The sequence below is a fragment of the Notolepis coatsorum genome (assembly GCF_963971535.1).
Source record: "Notolepis coatsorum genome assembly, chromosome: 8".
NCBI classification, from domain to species: Eukaryota; Metazoa; Chordata; class Actinopteri; order Aulopiformes; family Paralepididae; genus Notolepis; species Notolepis coatsorum.
This window is the reverse complement of record NC_140172.1, coordinates 56,888,044-56,906,556: the sequence shown is the minus strand read 5'-3', so window position 1 is coordinate 56,906,556 and position 18,513 is coordinate 56,888,044. Positions and strand designations below refer to the sequence as shown.

At 42.5% G+C, this 18,513-nt stretch overlaps 1 protein-coding gene across 2 annotated transcripts in view; it reads right to left on the bottom strand.

Moving 5' to 3' along the window:
* Positions 1-6,228: 6,228 nt before the first annotated feature.
* The window catches only part of kif20a (kinesin family member 20A), a 54,228-nt gene continuing 41,943 nt past the window's right edge, over positions 6,229-18,513 (bottom strand). The window contains exons 17-20 of one of the 2 annotated variants that reach the window (XM_084319795.1): positions 14,454-14,545; positions 10,868-11,005; positions 9,212-9,249; positions 7,753-7,862 (exon numbers count right to left, since the gene is read on the bottom strand). In XM_084319795.1, the coding sequence (XP_084175921.1) occupies positions 9,238-9,249; positions 10,868-11,005; positions 14,454-14,545 (242 nt within the window). In that variant the 3' untranslated portion in view covers positions 7,753-7,862; positions 9,212-9,237. Of the gene's footprint in view, positions 7,863-9,211; positions 9,250-10,867; positions 11,006-14,453; positions 14,546-18,513 lie in introns of both variants that reach the window. The other variant, XM_084319794.1, reaches the window with a different exon arrangement.

Genomic DNA, 18,513 nt, shown 5'->3' with positions numbered 1-18,513 from the left:
TGCAGATTTTGCCTAGTTCTGAGCTGAGGGTTTTTTCAACCTGTAACTTGTTCTTGTCAGACCAGCAGGGCTGAGTCGTCCGCAAACAGGAACAAGTTGCAGTCACAAGCTGACGACATGTCATTTGCATAAATTAGGAACAGTAGCGGACCTAGTATGCTTCCTTGTGGAACACCACAGCTTACTGTGAGGGGGGGGATAGGGTACCGTTTACCTCCACCATCTGCTCTCTCCCCTCCAGGTAGGATTGCATCCAGCTCACTGATAGACTATCAAAACCAGGGCCGTAGCCAGGGTTTAGAAATTAGGGAGGTCCATTTATTTTTTTGGCCCAGACCGGCCCACTATAATCGGTCGGACACCACCCACCAGTACACCATCCTTACGGTCCCCTTAAATATGCGTACCTACTGTACTATCCCCCCCCCCAACCCATTACAAAGCTGGGTAGTAAGTGCCATGGCCAAGTGGACCAGTGTACTCACTCGCTCTTGGCTGAATCTTGTTTTGGGTGGTGATGTAAAAACACCTGCATCATAGCAGGCTCAGGATGGGCAACGTAGTCTATAGCCTGTTCATCCCTGTCTCTCTCCTCCACAACCTGGCTTGACTAGACATAAGGAGAGAGATGATTACAATTAACTGGTACATTCAGGTCCAGAATTGTTGGAATCCCCTGACAAAGATGTGCAAAAAGCTGTACAATTTAAACAATACCATACTGGTAATGAGAAAATAGTTGTTTATTCAATGAATGCATGGAGCAGTTCCATCTTATTTCATTTGATACTAACTACTCAGTTCATACAGATTTCAAGTATTCAAATATCAATGATGAATATTGCATAAGGTTTACACAGTTAATAGATCACCTTCTTGTTTTATATTCATCTTATATGGCAATTAAATCAATGGTGTGTTTGTTTGGGGAGTTTGACCTATGTGCCTACCACGTGAAGGTGCATGATCAATGGACAGCACAAAAACAATTTGTGTAGGTGGAGACTAGAGCTACCACAGATAGTAATAAGTTATTAAGAGTAAGTAATCCATACCATATATATCCTAATAGTTACCTTATTACCATACTTGGCTGAAAACAAACTTTGCTGCCTGTTGTGAATGTGTTTTTCCCTGTAGGCTAATACATAAGTAGGCATACATTTTTGCAGTTGAGGAAAAATTTGCAGTTGAGTAGGCTATAATGTGCTGTGTTTTTATGTCTTCCATCGAGGACCACCTTGGAAATAAGTGTTAATGCTTGTTAATGAATGCTTTTAGGTGATATCCTCAGGAATACAAATTGGTCAAGATCATTTGTTTTTATGATGTGTTTTTAATTTCCAAATAAATCTAATCAAATAAAAAAGCAGTTTTTGCAGTTGAGCTACTGGTGTTGTATATTATACAGCCTTTTCATGCATCTTTATCAAGGGAACCCTTATCCTAATGATTTAAAAAATAATATTATGATGATACGATATGGACCTAGTAGTTGGGTCATCTGTGGCACTTAGTTTCTCAATGGATTTTTTAAAAAGGCGGGGGAAATTTGTGAGAGACCAAAATCCAAAATGGCTGCCGTGGAAATTAACTTTTTAATGGTTTGACCTACAATGATGCCCAATACATGGTACCAGCCCCCTCTCAGTCATGTACCAGCCCCTCTCAGTCATGTACCAGCCAGCCCCTCTCAGTCATGTACCAGCCCTCTCTCAGTCATGTATACCAGCCCCCTCTGTCATCTACCAGCCCCCTCTCAGTCATGTACCACAGCCCCATCTGAGTCATGTACCAGCCCCCTCTCAGTCATGTACCAGCCCCCTCTCAGTCATGTACCAGCCCCCTCTCAGTCATGTACCAGCCCCCTCTCAGTCATGTACCAGCCCCCTCTCAGTCATGTACCAGCCCCCTCTCAGTCATGTATTGTACCAGCCTCCTCTCAGTCATGTACCACAGCCCCATCTCAGTCATGTACCATAGCCCCATCTCACTCATGTACCACAGCCCCCTCTCAGTCATGTATACCAGCCCCCCTCTCAGTCATGTATACCAGCCCTTTCTCAGTCATGTACCAGCCCTCTCTCAGTCATGTACCAGCCCCCTCTCAGTCATGTACCAGCCAGCCCCCTCTCAGTCATGTACCACAGCCCCCTCTCAGCCATATACCACAGCCCCCTCTCAGTCATGTACCACAGCCCCCTCTCAGTCATGTACCAGCCCCTCTCAGTCATGTACCAGCCCCCTCTCAGTGATGTACCACAGCCCCCTCTCAGTCATGTACCAGCCCCCTCTCAGTCATATACCTGCACGACTGGCGGGGGGGGTGCTTAGTAAGAGATGTGATTGGGCCAGCCCAGTGTCAGTCAGTACCAATGGGCCGATGTCTCAGCCTAGTAGTGGGCCGGTCGTTGACCAAAAAATAAAAAATAAAAATTATATAATTTTTTATTTTTTTTTAATAGTTACAAATAGTTACCGAGGTCCGGACCTCGGTGACCTCATAGCTGGCTACGGCCATGATCAAAACCAATTGCTTTTAGCTTGTCAATCAGAATGGTGTGATTGACAGTGTCGAAGGCCTTTTGTAGGTCCAGCATGACCATGCCGCAGTATTTACCCGCGTCCACCTCTTGTTTGATGTGGTCGTTTAAATAGAGAAGGCATGTGTCAGTGAAGTGGGATGTTCTGAAGCCTGATTGGAATTCGTAGATTAGATTTTTTTCCGCCAGGTATTTTTCGACCTGTTCGTATACAATTTTTTCCATGACTTTCGAGATGGAGGTAAGGATAGAAACAGGGCAGTAGTTGCCTGGGTCTAATTTACTGCCTTTTTTGTGCAGGGGTGTTACTCTCGCAATTTTGAAGTCCTTGGGGACGTGTCCCTGTTTTATGGAGAGGTTTATTATGTGTGTGATGACTGGGGTGATGGCGGCTGCTGAGTCTCTGAGGAATTTGGAGGGGATGTTGTCATGGCCAGTGGCCTTGTTAGGTTGGAGGGCGCTCAGTTTTTTGAGTACCTCATCTGTTGTTACCATTTCCAGTTTGAAGTCGTCTTTGTGGACCCCTAGGTTCTTGTAGTATGCTACTATGTGTTCTACCCCATAATGCCCTGAGTGGGAGGGTAGTTTGTTTACCAGTGTTGTGGCTATGTTTGTGAAGAAACTATTTAAGTAATTGGTTACATCCAGCTTGTCTGTGATGAGCGTGTTGTCCGTCTTTATGTTTATGTTTGAGAATCTGGTTTTAAATTTTTTACTGCAGCCTAGTTGGTTATTGAGTAATTTCCAAAGTTCACGTGGTTTGTTTTTGTTTTCCTCGGTTTTGTCATTGATGAAATATTTTTTTGCTGTTTTGATCATGGAGTTTACGTCATTTCTTAGTCTGTTTCTTTCCAGTTTGAGTTCAGTCACGTGGGCTTGGAGTTCACTGCTCGTGCTTATGGTAAGCTTTGACTGACTTTTACAAAACTCAGAGCATTTTTTGTCTCTGGTTTTCATAGCGGTCAGTATTTCAGTGTGCATCCACGGCTCCGCGCGATTTTTTACCCTGGTGGTTCTTAGGGGGGCCATGTTGTTTAGTATCGTTGAAAATTTGGTTTTGAAGCCAAGCCATTTTTCTTCAACCAGTGTACCATTGAGCTCATCTGACCACTCCAGACTCTCCAGTTCATGGTTAAAGGCCTCGCTAGAGTAGGTTTTGAGGTCTCTAGATGTGACTGTTTTGTGACAGCCAGCCTTTTGTTTTAGCTTTTTGCGGGTACAGAATATCATATAATGATCACTTAACCTGCATGCTATAACCCCTTTATTGGCGATCTTGGACTTGTCAGAGGTCAGGATGAGGTCAATGGTAGTCTGAGTTGACTCACATACACGCGTGGGTTGCGTGATTAGCTGGCTGAGGCCGTGCAGATCACAAAACCTATTGTAGGATTTGAAGACGTGCATCTTTTTGTTGCATATCCGTGTTCCAATCCCCAATAAGAATAATTTCTGCATCCTCAGCTCCAGCTAAGCACGCTTCCAACACATCATAAAAGCCATTTTGGTCTGGCGGTCTGTAAATTGTGCCGACTAGAACAGATTTAGCCCTTTCAAATAGAATTTCTACAAAAACAGTTTCAATAGCCTCATGATCTAGGTCTGTACGGTTAATACATTTGGTGTCTTTATGAATGTACATGGAGTCAGCAGCTTCAAGTTTCTCGGTGCCCACATCACCGACAAACTCGCCTGGGACATCCACACAACTCATGTGGTAAAGAAGGCCCAACAATGCCTCTACCACCGCAGGAGGCGTGAATGCTTTACCCAACGCAGTTGTGGGATTTGCGAATCTGATTGGCCACTGACGTTTCTGGTCATGTGACATCAGACCAGGTTGCAGAAACTAATGAGTGGGGGGGGCATAAAATGTTCTCGGGGGGGCACAATGTTTTTTCAACACAGGTTCCCTTTTATATGTTTCAGCTGGGACAACGGTGCTGTGGCTTGCTTGGCACTGCCCACGGTGCTGAACTAAACAGCAGAGAGGCAATTGAAAAATCAAATTTCTCTCTATCTTAAGAACATTCACTTATACAATAACAGACTGAATGGATATATATAACAGACCTGCTGGGGCAGCGGACTGAGAGCAGGGGACACAAACAGGCTGGATAAGATGGTCAGGAAGGCCAGTAGCGTGGTTGGGGTGGAGCTGGACTCTAGCGAGGGTGGCGGAGAGGAGGAACCTTGCTAAGCTCCAAGCCATCAGGGAAAACCCCTCCCACCCACTATACACAGACTTGGCTGACAGGAGGAGCATGTTATAGGCTCACACTACCTAAATGCAGCACTGAACGGCACAGGAAGTCCTTCATTCCGACAGCCATCAGACTATACAATGCATCACTGAGCACAGAGTGACAGTTACGATCTTCCTGGACTCTTACTTTTTAAACAGCACTGTGCAATATTACACCTACTGTAGACTTCAGTATTTATTGTATCTTTTATTCTATTTCATTCTATTCTTAGGCCATTTGTTTTGTTATTCTTATTCGTGACTTGTTCTGTCTAAATGTTTAATGTTGAGTGATTTGCAATGTCAAATTTCCCTCAGGATAATACATTTCTATTCTATATCTTTGAAAAGTCTCCATTTATTCAACACTTCTGAATTCACTGACAAAAATAAGGTGCATAAAAAAGCAAACAAAATTCCTCCACAGGCTACTCACCATCATTAGTAGAGCGGCAAGCGGCGTTTGGGGACAGAGTGAAATCTTCTTAAAACACTGCCCCTCCACTCATTCCTGAACTTTTTTGTTAAGTCCTTCTCAAATGCCAACTGAATTAAATTGGCCTTGCGTCGATGAAGCATACTAAGGCGATGTTCTGTAAAGACGTTCTTGAGGGTAGAAAACAAATTCTCAGAGTGCCGTGCTACTGTAGCTTCAGTAGTGTTGTTGTTGACATCAGTGCCCACTAGGGCTGTCCCCGACTAAGGATTTGGATAGTTGACTTTGATTGACAAAAAAAAAGGGTGGGCACAGCTGACTCAGTGGGCGGGCCCGGCCCCCCAATGGCGCCGGGTCTGTGTGACATGTGCACCAATCGTGTGACTGCAAGTTCTTTCGCCGGTTAAGCTTAGGCACTCTTTCGAAGTCGGTTAAGGTTAGAGTTTGTCTTAGAGCATGGCGATAGAACGCCAGGTGCTTTGCAGGCTGTTCGACGCGGAAATGGGCAAAGACACAGCTCATCACGCTATTGGGCGCACGTCACATGACCAGAAACGTCAGTGGCCAAAATCGCACAACTGCGTTGGGTAAAGCATACACGCCCTCAGGAGGCTGAAGAAGTTTGATTGATTGAAAACTTTATTAACAGATTGCAGAATGGGTACCGTACAGTTCAATATACAATTGTTAAGGGGATGCAGACCAGAGAAAGACTTTCGTCTTGTTTACATCAGGGTCCCCCATTTTCAATTCATCATAACATTCTTTATTTTTGTAATCTTATTTTATTCTAAATTTATTGTATTGCACTGCATACTATTTCAAACTGTATATACCGTAGTAATCTTGTTAATAATCGTATTTTATTCTATGCTAAATTTATTGTATATAATTATTGGAAGCTGCTATAGTCGAGGGACCACAATAAATAGATTTTCACTCTTCTTGCTGTAAAGTACGTAAATAAGTGACAATAAAAGGAATCTGAAATAAAAGTCACAATGCAGATGATTTTATTTTTTATTCAGTGTTGGGACAACCAAACAATGCAAAACACAGGAAAATGTTATTTCCACAATTAAATTCCAATTTAATACCCATGTCTAGAAAATATACACAACATGGATGCACGTGAAAAGTGTTTGAACATCAGAATATATATTTGACAGGAAATGTGGAGAGCAAACAAAGGGGTGGAACTGTAACAATACATTTATATTGACATTGCAATAAAAAAGAAAACTAACCATGCTCTACATTACAGCATAGTATCCTGCAATAATCAAGTAGTGTGACAGAAGTCTTGACAGACATGCCTCAATCCCAGGAACACATCAAATGTATGAGGTTATGAGAAATTCCATAAGAAAATGTAACGTAGACTCAAACCTAGACTTTAGATCAAAATATTATGGAACGTCCACCACAAATAATGGCAATATAGTGTATGTATTATGCCCATATAATTAAGGCATAGTCTACAGTGAAATATTGATACAACAACAAAACCACTCCCATACATGCTGTTAGGGACGGGCATGGGTATTCCAATATTCTAAATTACGTATTCAGGCAAAATATTTTAATTTAATTTTGAAGGCAGAATTGCTATGCCGAAAGTGACACTTATGCTGTGCACTGCACAGCTGATCTGACAGAGAATTGTGATTGCTGGTTGACTGTTTATTGGACTATTGATGACAATTTTTCTATATGAGCTCCTGGAGAGTTTTTGTAGAGTACGTTAGCTTGCTTACTAATGTTAGCCAGGCAGCTGTTGGAGCTATATGGAGTTATTTTCCCTCTACAAGCTTCTGGAGAGGTTTCAGATGAAAAGCCATAATGGTATTTTTACTTTCCCTCGTAATCTAATAAGATATGCACTGAGGTTTGTTAGCTTGCCAGCTACATTTGTAGTTGTGGCTAACGTTAGTAACTAATGACCGATTGCACTGTAGCAGACTGCGTTACACAGAACAGTCCGCTAGCGGTCTATAGGAGCACAGAGTAAGAAAGACAAATTAGCTGTGTGTTTTCTTATGCAGAAATGTTATATTTCAAGAGGATGCGACACAGTATAAGCACGCTGCTTCTTCTTTTGCCCTCCGGGTGCTTAGGATATCCGATTAACCGAAATGTATTCAATAGAAAAATCTAATATTGATATGCCTTTAAATTCCCATCCCTACCTGCTATAACAATCACATCAACCAGTTCAGATTTCTGATTACTTTGGCATAATAACAAGTGACAAAAAGTCACAAATATGAACTCAGTACTTGGCCCTGTGACTGCGGGGGATGCTGGGACTAGGGGGCGGGGACTGTTGCCGTGAGCGTAAGATGCGCGAGTAGGGGGTGAGGTCATGGGTGTTATTGCCTTTTCGTGATGGCGTGCATGTGGGGAAGAGAGACTGGAAAAAAGGGCGTTTCTCGGGCCGATGGTTCTCTCTGTTGCCTGGTGTTGTTGCTGTAGCCGCTGCACAGCCTCTTTTCTTACAGAAGCCCGGAGTAACCGAGGAGGCCAAGGAGGAGACCACAGGGCCCAAGTGGGGGAGCGGGGGCTGGGTGGCCTGGATCCTCCTCAGATCGGCCTTCACCAGCAACAGGCTGTTCTGGAGCTCCACGAAGGTCTGACCCTGGAGAACAGGACAGACAACACAGGCCAGGCAGAGAGGGGGTCAGATGTCACCAAGGTTACCAAGCAGAGCGGGTCAGTGGTTAGCAGGCAGAGAGGACCATGGTTACCAGGCAGAGAGTTAATGGTCACCATGGTTACCAGGCAGAGATGGTTATTGGTTAGCAGACAGAGAGGTCAGTGGTTACCAAGCAGGGAGAGGATCAGAGGTCACCATGATTACCAGGCAGAGAAGGTCAGAGGTCACCAAGGAGTGAGAGGGTCAGAAGCAACCAAGGTTACCAGGCAGAGTCAGGTTACCAGGCAGATGTTACCATGGTTGCCAGGGTAGGTAGACAGGAGGATATATGCCCATAGATTTACCAGTGAATATAAGTGTCATGCTGCTGAATTCTACCGGTCCCATGAAGAGAAAACTAGCCACCATTTTGGGAAACTGTTCCCTTTCTTCTTTTTCTCACCCTTCCCTTCATGACTAAGCAAATATAGATTGAATAAAGCTACAACATCATGCAGCTTCTATTCAGAAGTCTCACAGCTGTTGTTGCTACCAAACTACTCATAATTCTAGTGGACTGTATTCCTATGGCTGGGTGAGCCAGCAGAGGATGTTCCAGAGGACCGGGAGTTGTCGAGTAGCAGGAGGGCAGTGAGGGTGAAGGACAGTTCACAAGCCAAATCACAGGTGCATTTATTTTTGCATGGGGTGGGCAACCAGTGGGGATGGAAACCTTAAACCTAGGGGTGCAACGGATCACAAAACTCACGGTTCGGATCGTATCACGTTCGTTTTTCGGATCAGCAAAAAAACTAAAAAACGCCAATGCATTAGCTGAAAGCATATAATTATAATATATACAGAAGCTAAGTAGTGTGGCCTATAATGGACAAGTTGGATAATTCTTTGACAATTCTGCTTTGTGTCTGTTCATGTTTGAAAATGACCTTGTTGCTGGAGTGACTATGAATAAAATATTAAAACTGTGGCTCAACCTTGTGCACTGAAATTACAAATTACCTGTGACTGCATATCCAAATGCAGAGGTTGTTTTGTGTAACGCTAAATAAATACTTTGGGAAGCTTTTGCCTTCCCGTATCTGCTAGTAACAGACCATTACCCAGATTAAAAACGACGCTTGCCTCATGGTGCGTTTTAAATTCAGTTTAATCCATCTCTATGATAGACTAAATAAAATCTATAATGTGGCCAAAAAGCAGACTTAAATTATGCTGGAGAATATCGCATAATATAGAGAGGGGGGGTGATCCGTACGGATCAGGGATAAACTATGATCCGTTACACCCCTACTTAACCCTGGTTAGTGCCATTGAGCTATAGGGCCACACACCTGCTGTATGTGGCAGACCCAATGCGTTAGCTTTGAACCTGACAGTGTATTGGGGTGAGGGAGAGAAGAAAGGAGGGAGAGAGAAAGAAACAATGTAAAAAATAAATGAAATAAAAAAGGTTCATTGCAGAACTATTTGACTGATAACATGTTGCTTTACACTTAAATTAATTAAGTTCTGGAGAGTGTAGAAAACACACCACTCGTGCTTCAACACACCACTTTCACTTTCTCTACCCTCAAATGGTCTGGTGTGACCAGTTATGGTACACGTTTAGCTATAGGAGTGTGTTATATGTTTAGCTAGTGTCTCTAGAGGAGTGCGTTACATGTTTAGCTATAGTGTCTCTACAGGAGTGTGTTACATGTTTAGCTATAGTGTCTCTACAGGAGTGTGTTACCTATTTGACTATAGTGTCTCTACAGGAGTGTTACCTATTTGACTATAGTGTCTCTACAGGAGTGTTACCTATTTGACTATAGTGTCTCTACAGGAGTGTTACCTATTTGACTATAGTGTCTCTACAGGAGTGTTACCTATTTGACTATAGTGTCTCTACAGGAGTGTTACCTATTTGACTATAGTGTCTCTACAAGAGTGTTACCTATTTGACTATAGTGTCTCTACAAGAGTGTTACCTATTTGACTATAGTGTCTCTACAGGAGTGTTACCTATTTGACTATAGTGTCTCTACAGGAGTGTGTTACCTATTTGACTATAGAGTCTCTACAGGAGTGTTACCTATTTGACTATAGTGTCTCTATAGGAGTGTTACCTATTTGACTATAGTGTCTCTACAGGAGTGTTACCGGTTTGTTTCATCTACAGTGTTACCGGTTTGGCTAGTGTTTCATCTAAATGGTAAATGGCTGTTTTTTTTTTAATATAGCGCTTTTATCCAAAGCGAGCGCTTTACAATTTGTTACTCACATTTTACCCATTCACTCACACACAGACGGTGGAGGCAACCATGCAAGGTGCCAACCTGCTCATCGGGAGCAATTAGGGGTTAAGTGTCTTGCTCAAGGACACATCGACACGCTGCCCGGGAGGAGTGGGAATCGAACCGGGAACCTCCAGATTGCCAGACGACTGCTCTACCTCCTGAGCCACGGTCACCACCCATCTACAGTGTTACCTGTTTGGCTAGTGTTGCATCTACAGTGTTACCCGTTTGGCTAGTGTTTCATCTACAGTGTTATCTGTTTGGCTAGTGTTTCATCTACAGTGTTACCTGTTTGGCTAGTGTTTCATCTACAGTGTTACCCGTTTGGCTAGTGTTGCATCTACAGTGTTACCTGTTTGGCTAGTGTTTCATCTACAGTGTTACCTGTTTGGCTAGTGTTTCATCTACAGTGTTACCTGTTTGGCTAGTGTTTCATCTACACAGTGTTACCCGTTTGGCTAGTGTTGCATCTACAGTGTTACCTGTTTGGCTAGTGTTTCATCTACAGTGTTACCTGTTTGGCTAGTGTTTCATCTACAGTGTTACCTGTTTGGCTAGTGTTTCATCTACACAGTGTTACCCGTTTGGCTAGTGTTGCATCTACAGTGTTACCTGTTTGGCTAGTGTTTCATCTACAGTGTTACCCGTTTGGCTAGTGTTTCATCTACAGTGTTACCCGTTTGGCTAGTGTTTCATCTACAGTGTTACCTGTTTGGCTAGTGTTTCATCTGCATTGTTAAGTGCTTTCCGCAGCTTCTCTCCTCCTGTGTTGCGACAGCAGGCTCTCTCTCCAGACTGCAGGTCCAGACACAGACGCTGCAAGTCCAGGCGCAACTGACGGAGATTCTATTGGGCACAAAGACAAAACAACTTTACACAAAGGCATAACTGTGCCCCGTTTACACAGTTAGCAATACACAAAGTGAGGCAAAAACGAGGTGACTGTCGTGGACTGTAGATTTCTCATCAAGCCGGATACCAAGATATTTGTATTCTGTAACTCTTGATGTCAGACCCATTCAGGCGATATACTGTATGCAAAATAAATCATTGTAAACAATGTATCTAGCCTTAGAGAACATCATGGATTTTGTTGTGCTTGCATTAACCTCTTCCACCCGTGCGGTCCGGTACCGTCATATCACGTCATTAGGGCTGTCTTAAATACGTCTAAGCTTCGTTCGATGGGCATGGGATTCGAATATGAAAATAAAATTAGATTATAAAATAAAATATGATTTTTTGCAAAATCAACTCTGCCTCTCTTTGTTAACTACAACAAGCAATGCTTTGAATCTCAAAGCTTCGAATTAAAATCGAATCTCGGACCCGAAGCTTTGAATATAAAAAAAAATCGAAGGTCAGCCCTACACGTCATAAATCAATCTGTCTAGACTGTATGACACTGTTTTTTTTTTTTCCCAAATGTATCCAACAGTAAACATCCATGTCACAACAGCAGTCATAGGTTAAAGTGTTATTAATGAAATATGAGTTTAGGAATTGTATTCAATAGATCGCATATTCTCCTTTGTTTCATCACAATTTAAGCAAGCCTAGTAATAGACACACTATTTCTGACACTGGGAATACATTCCCTTAGGTCCAAGAACATGCAAATGGACCTTGTAGAAGTGGAGCAATCTTCCATTTACTTATGTATTTTTATGCGGATTTTCAGAAAATAGGGCTCGGGCTTAAGTACAAGCTTAAGTCCAATAAGTGCATATTAAATACAAGTTGCAGGTTCTTAATCTCTTAACTTGCACTGGCACGTATACGTGCCGTTTTGCCCTTGCACACAAGTCACGGCACTTTGCGAACGTCTAGCGGCTGCATTTTTCGTAGAACCTATAATCTGCCATTCGAAAGATCCATTTGTTGCCGTTCGAAAGCCACCTCACTCTACCAAATCCGTGCCTTGGTTCTGTACATGCATGACGATATGTCAGGCGAGTGTCTTGTTACGCGGCGCGCGTCAGATTACCACCCTGGACGCTCCAGAACTGCCAATCATCCGCTGATGGCGAAAATTATTGGTCAGCGTTGTAGCCAATAAGTCTACCTTTCCAACAATAACCCACGTGGGGGGGGTGCAAATACAGGAAATAGGTGAAAGTTGACGAGCGAAAACGAGATGTGAATCACACTTCAGAATGAACGGCCGTGAATGAGGAAATGGATTTGAGAGCTCTTTTTTTGTGTCGCCGACGTCTCTCAAAGACCCATTTCTGATCGGATTTTAATCAAATGTTGACCTGTACTACATAATACTTCAGGCTATGGAACCGCGGTACTTTCCAGCTCATACCTCTATGCTGGAATATTGGAATCTAATATGGAATATGGAAGTAGTGAAGACTTGACATACACTCAAAGATGAGACAATATCATTAATATAGAAAGGTAAATAAGACAGGACCCAGGAATGATCCCTATGGGACACATTTTATAATGGGCAATAGTTCTGGTGTGGCTTTCCAAGTTTTCACACACTGAAGTCTCAGACAAATAACTCTGAAACCAACCACAAGCATTTGCACCAAAACCAATGCTGTGTAGTCTATTTAAAAGGAGAATGGTCAACTGTATTGAATGCTTTTGATACATCTACAAATAGTGCAGGATTGTCTTTGTCTTTTATCTAGGTCAGATACTGTACTATACTTTACAATAAAGTAGTGGAATAGTGTAAAGTAGTAGCAGTGGCTGAGATTGTGCCATGATTTGCTCTGAAACCAGATAGGTGTCGACTTAATACAGAATAATTTGAGAGATGCTTTGAGTCGATTCAACTTGTTTTATACATTGTATAGTGATACCCCTCATAGATACATTTGTCAAATAGATGGTTGGTCAAGCTTCATGTATACTAACATCAACGGAGCAATGTCCCATTTTAAACCGTGTTCCTCCAATATCAATTAACCCTTACAAAATCATGGTGTACTTTAGTACCTTGCAAACCACATTGGTGCAAGATCCCCTCCAGATGTATTTTAAATAGTGCTGTCAGTTTATCGCGTTAATTAGATAAATTAATTACACAACAAATTATCGCGTTATGAAAATTAACTCACAATTCATTACAAAAAAACTATTTTTATTTTTTATAATTTTATTTGTTTAATCTCATTCATTCCATAAGAACGTAGAATACACATTTACAGACTTTTTTTTAATATGGTCCATTTGCATGTTCTTGGTATCTGATTCTAGGGACATCTATGGATCTCAGGGAATGTATTCCCAGTGTCAGAAATACTGTGGGCTAGAAGAAGAATGGATTGCACGGTGCAAGTTGCACCCTTACTTACAATTCATTATGAATTGAAAATGGGGGACCCTGATGTAAACAAGACGAAAGTCTTTCTCTGGTCTGCATCCCCTTAACAATTGTGTGTATTGAGCCGTACTATAGTGTACCCATTCTGCAATCTGTTAATACAATTTTCATTCAATCAATCAATCTGCGTGGTGATTGATTGAACATTTTATCTTGAGTAAATTGTAATGAACCAAATGAGAATATCAATTAAAAAAATGTGATCTTTGACTGTGAATAACACCATGCTCAAATTGACCAGACCTGAAAAATCTAAGCAAATTAATAGATGGAAGATGATTAAACAGAAGGTTTTGTAGATACAGTACTGAATTCTGCCATCCGGACACATGCAATTTGAAATATGATTATAGAATATCAGGCATAAAATGGTTATGCGATTAAAATGCGATTAATTAGATTAATTACAAATCCTGTAATTAATTAGATAAAAAAAAATTATCGCCTGACAGCACTAATTTTAAACCCTTCATTTTTTTTTTATATTGAATAACCATTTTATATAAATAAAAATTCCACCAAATTGTTCAATAATGAAAAGGGCTCAGCAGCATCTCTACACCTTTACCCTCATTGGAATGTAAGGAGCTACTAATATGCAAATTGGCAATAAGCATCTATTGATATTTACCAGGAATTCCAAGTCAGCAGCTTATATTTTTTAAGACATGTCAATACCTACTAAGCTTTCTATGCATACTGAAGCTAAAGGTGCCACACATTGGACCGTGCTAGATGCAACCTATTAGTGACATCACACGTGTAACTCAGATTTCAGGGAAGTACAGATAAGCTCTCCCTCTCCAGATGAAGAATATGAATAAGCTCTGGTGACAAGTTCTGCACAAATAATAAATTGGTATAATCAAAGCCATGCCTTGAGGAGGAGTTGACTGGTCTGCACCACAGCATGTCATGGTAAAAGGGATAATAAAAGTGTTTCCTGACCCTCTGTCCCTCCTCCAGCTTGCGGTTGGCAGCATTGGTCAGGGAGTCTGTGGGACCTGGCATGACGAACTGCACCTCCAACTGCCTCAGCTCTGCAGAAGGAAACATCGTTAAAAGCGGCAATAATTAATTTCTGCTCACCAGAGGGCAGCAAGGAGCCACTGTAAACAAACCACTGCACGTCTTGTTTTGCCGAAGTGATAATTGTAAATACATCAAAAGATACAACAAGTATTGCTTTCGTGTACAGATTACAACTACAACATACAACTTTATCTTGGTTGTTAAACAAGGTGAAAATGGTTGTGGTTGGAGAACATTAAATACTTTTAACGTTTAAGCTGTAGGGTCCCCTGCTTTTTTTAAATTATCATAAATCGATCAATACAGGCCGTATTAGATGCCCACGTGGGGTATCATTGGAAAGCCAGACTCATTGGCTACAACCCTGTCCAAACTATTTCGAGATCGCCAAATGATTGATGGAGCTAGAGCCCCGGGAATCATGTACGTGTTGTGTACTTTGGCGCACACCTCACATATCGGCATGTAACTCGAGAACCGCTGAACGGATTTTGTCGCCTGAAATGGCAATCGACAGGCAACAAATAGGGATATATATAGTATTAAAATAAATGCACAACCGAGCCACTAGAGGTCGACAAAGTGGCGCATCGCGAATCATCGTCTGCCCTTGGATGTTAATGTTGTGTTTCTTTTTCAAATGTAGCCAAGAGTAAAGACCTTAACCCTATCAAAACAGCAGTCAAAGTGTATATTTTCATTTTTACCGATGTTTGAGATTTACCGAAAATAGGGCGGCTAAGTGGCGCAGTGGGCAAGGCGCTCGCCACTAACGCAGGAGATGCTGGGTTCGAGCCCAGCTCTCTGCGTTGCTTCTGGCTTGGCTGGTCGTCCATACTAATACAATTGGCAGTATTAGGGGGTGGGAAAGCCGTGGGTGGGGATCGGACATTGTGGACAGCGACTCCTACAGGTCGGTTGGTGCACCTGTACAGCAGAATCAGGAAGCAACGGGGGCAGCGTGAGCCTCCCACGCGTTACTCCTCGCCGCTGAGAGATCGCGCTTTACAGGTGAAAAGATGCGACAGCTGCCTCCTCGTGTACCGGAGGGGACACGTGATGCAAGGCTTGGTCCACATTGCAGCCGACCAGTGGGAGGCATGGTCTAACAACGTTCAAGACAGGGGAGGGTAGAATTGGATAATACGAAATTGGGATGGGAGAAAAATAGAAAAATGGGGAGAAAAAGTAGAGAAAAAAAAAGATTTACCGAAAATAAGGGGAGGCTGGGTGGCGCAGTGGGCAAGGCGCTCTCCAATAACGCAGGAGATGCTGGTATCGAGCCCAGCTCTCTGCGTTGATTCCGGCTTGGCCGGCCGTCATACTAAGGGGCCTTTCTCACTCACTCATTCTGTCCGTACCGTCCTCATTCCGGGTCAGAGTGCGAACCCCCCCCCCCCCCCTCTCGTTTGTGTCTTCGTTCGCTCCGGGTTCTGTTTACGGTTTGCTTTTTGAGCGTTTACGCTTGCTGTAGGCGATGATGTCACGCTCGAAAATGTAAACAGGAAGTGTGTTAACACGGAGACTGGATGCTGATATAAAAGAAACAAATAACCAATAAATATGAAGTTATATTTGAACCTCTGTTGTCAAGCCTTGTCAATATAACCCACCCCATTTTATCACGAATGGATGGTGTTGTAGAGTCCGCTTTTGAGCGTTTTGCAGGGATAACGATAACGCTAAGCTAACGGCTAATGCTAGTTATCTTAGCCTTTTACTAGTAACATTGCTGCATCGATTATATTGAATGTCATTGATCTACTGATCGACCACGGCCGACTGGTTGGGCACCACTGGTCTAATAGAAATAAATGCAAATAAATGCATTCGAACAAGAAAGTATAGTATACAGCAATGGCTAACGCTAAGCTAACAGCTAACACTAGTTAGCTTAGCCTGTCCAGCAGCTAACATTATCCCATCGCTCGTGGCAATTATATTACATGTCATTGATCTACTGGTCGACCACGGCCGACTGGTTGGGCACCACTGGTCTAATAGAAATAAATGCATTCGAACAAGAAAATGCATTCGAACAAGAAAGTATAGTATACAGCAATGGCTAACGCTAAGCTAACGGCTAACACTAGTTAGCTTAGCCTGTCCAGCAGCTAACATTATCCCATCGCTCGTGGCAATTATATTACATGTCATTGATCTACTGGTCGACCACGGCCGACTGGTTGGGCACCACTGGTCTAATAGAAATAAATGCATTCAAACAAGAAACTAATGTATAGAAATAGCATGGCAAACAAAAATTACCAGGCCTAATGCGAGCCAGAAGTGCTGTGCTTTGTAATGTGGCTTCATGTTTTCATCCACTGAGCTGTGAGGTTCCACATGCTTGTTTTTGGTTGAGGTCTGAACTCTCAAATTGCCCATAAATATCGTTTTTTTGGGTATTGTCCAGTGTGGTTTTATCTGCCCAAAATTCAAGCAAGCATGACAGTAACGACGTTGTGTGTGTCACGCCCCCCGCTCCCACGGCCCGATTCCGAAACCACCTAATCCAACTGTCCCAGGTTCAGCGGGGGGTAAAACGAATCAGTGCCGGCTCGATCCCAAAAAGGGGTGTGTCCGTCTGAGTGAGAACACTCCCCCCCGTTCCCGGGAGCAGTGATTCGATCCCAATACTTGAGTGAGAAAGGCCCCTAACACAATTGGCAGTGTTAGAGGGTGGGAAAGCCGGTGGGTTGGGATTGGACGTTGTGGACAGCGACTCCTACAGGTCAGAAACAGGAAGTATCGGGGGCAGCATGAGCCTCCCACGCGTTACTCCTCGCCACTGAGAGTTCGAGCTGTCTGGTGAAAAGATGCGACAGGCTGCCTCCTCGGGTACCGGAGGGGACACGTGATGATGCAAGGCTTCTATCCTCACTACAGCCGACCAGTGGGAGGCATAGTCTAGCAACGTTCAAGACAGGGGAGGGGAGAATTGGAATTACAAAATTGGGATGGGAGAAAAATAAGGAGAAAAAGTTAAAAGAAAATATCGAAAATAAGAATTTTTTGAAAAAAATGCTAATTATATTTATTTTAATGCCATTGGAAAGAGGAGCCTTTTCCCTATTCATAGATGTATGATTTGGCCATAATGTCAAGTTCAAGGTCAAATATGAATTTATAATTAAAATAGATTATAATTTATTACTGTATCTACAAATTCTTGTTTAATCATCTTCCCTTTATTCATTTGCTTAGATTTTTTGTACACTTTATCTCAAGAAGGTGCTGAATGAGCTCAGTGAGCGAGCACGGTTCCAGCACATGTGTAACATGGTGTTATTCACCGGCACAGATGCAAAAAAATATCATTTACGGTAATTTTCGCACTATAAGCCGCACCTGAATATAAGCCGCAGCAGCTAAATTGAATGATGTGTACATATATAAGCCGCACTGGACTATAAGCCGCAGGTGTTTTAATGTTTAATTACCATATGTAATTAGCATTGGGACACAATACTGTCGGACAAATAACAAGAATTAACTCATTTACAAGTTGTATTAAGTTTAGCAAATAAGGAAACAGATAAATAACATTTCAATGCAGTCAAAAAAGCTATATTTAGATTTTTACATTTTCGGGTTTGGTCACGTCGAGTCACATATAAGCCGCACCGTTATATAAGCCGCAGGGTCGAAAAATTGGGGGGAAAGGTGCGGCTTATAGTCCGAAAATTACGGTATATTCTCCTTTTTTTCATTACAATTTACTCAAGCCTAGTAACAGATACAATATTTCAGACACTGGGAATACATACCCCCAGGCCCCTAGATGTTCCTAGATACCAAGAACATGCAAATTGACCTTGTAGAAGTAGAGTTAGAGTAATCTTCCATTTACTTAGGCATGTACCTTTAGGTGAATTTTCTGAAAATAGGGCTACAGCTTAAATCCATAAAGCAGAGGGAATGGTCTCTGCAGATACACACTTCTAGTGGGTCAGAAGTGAATGATTGCATAAAC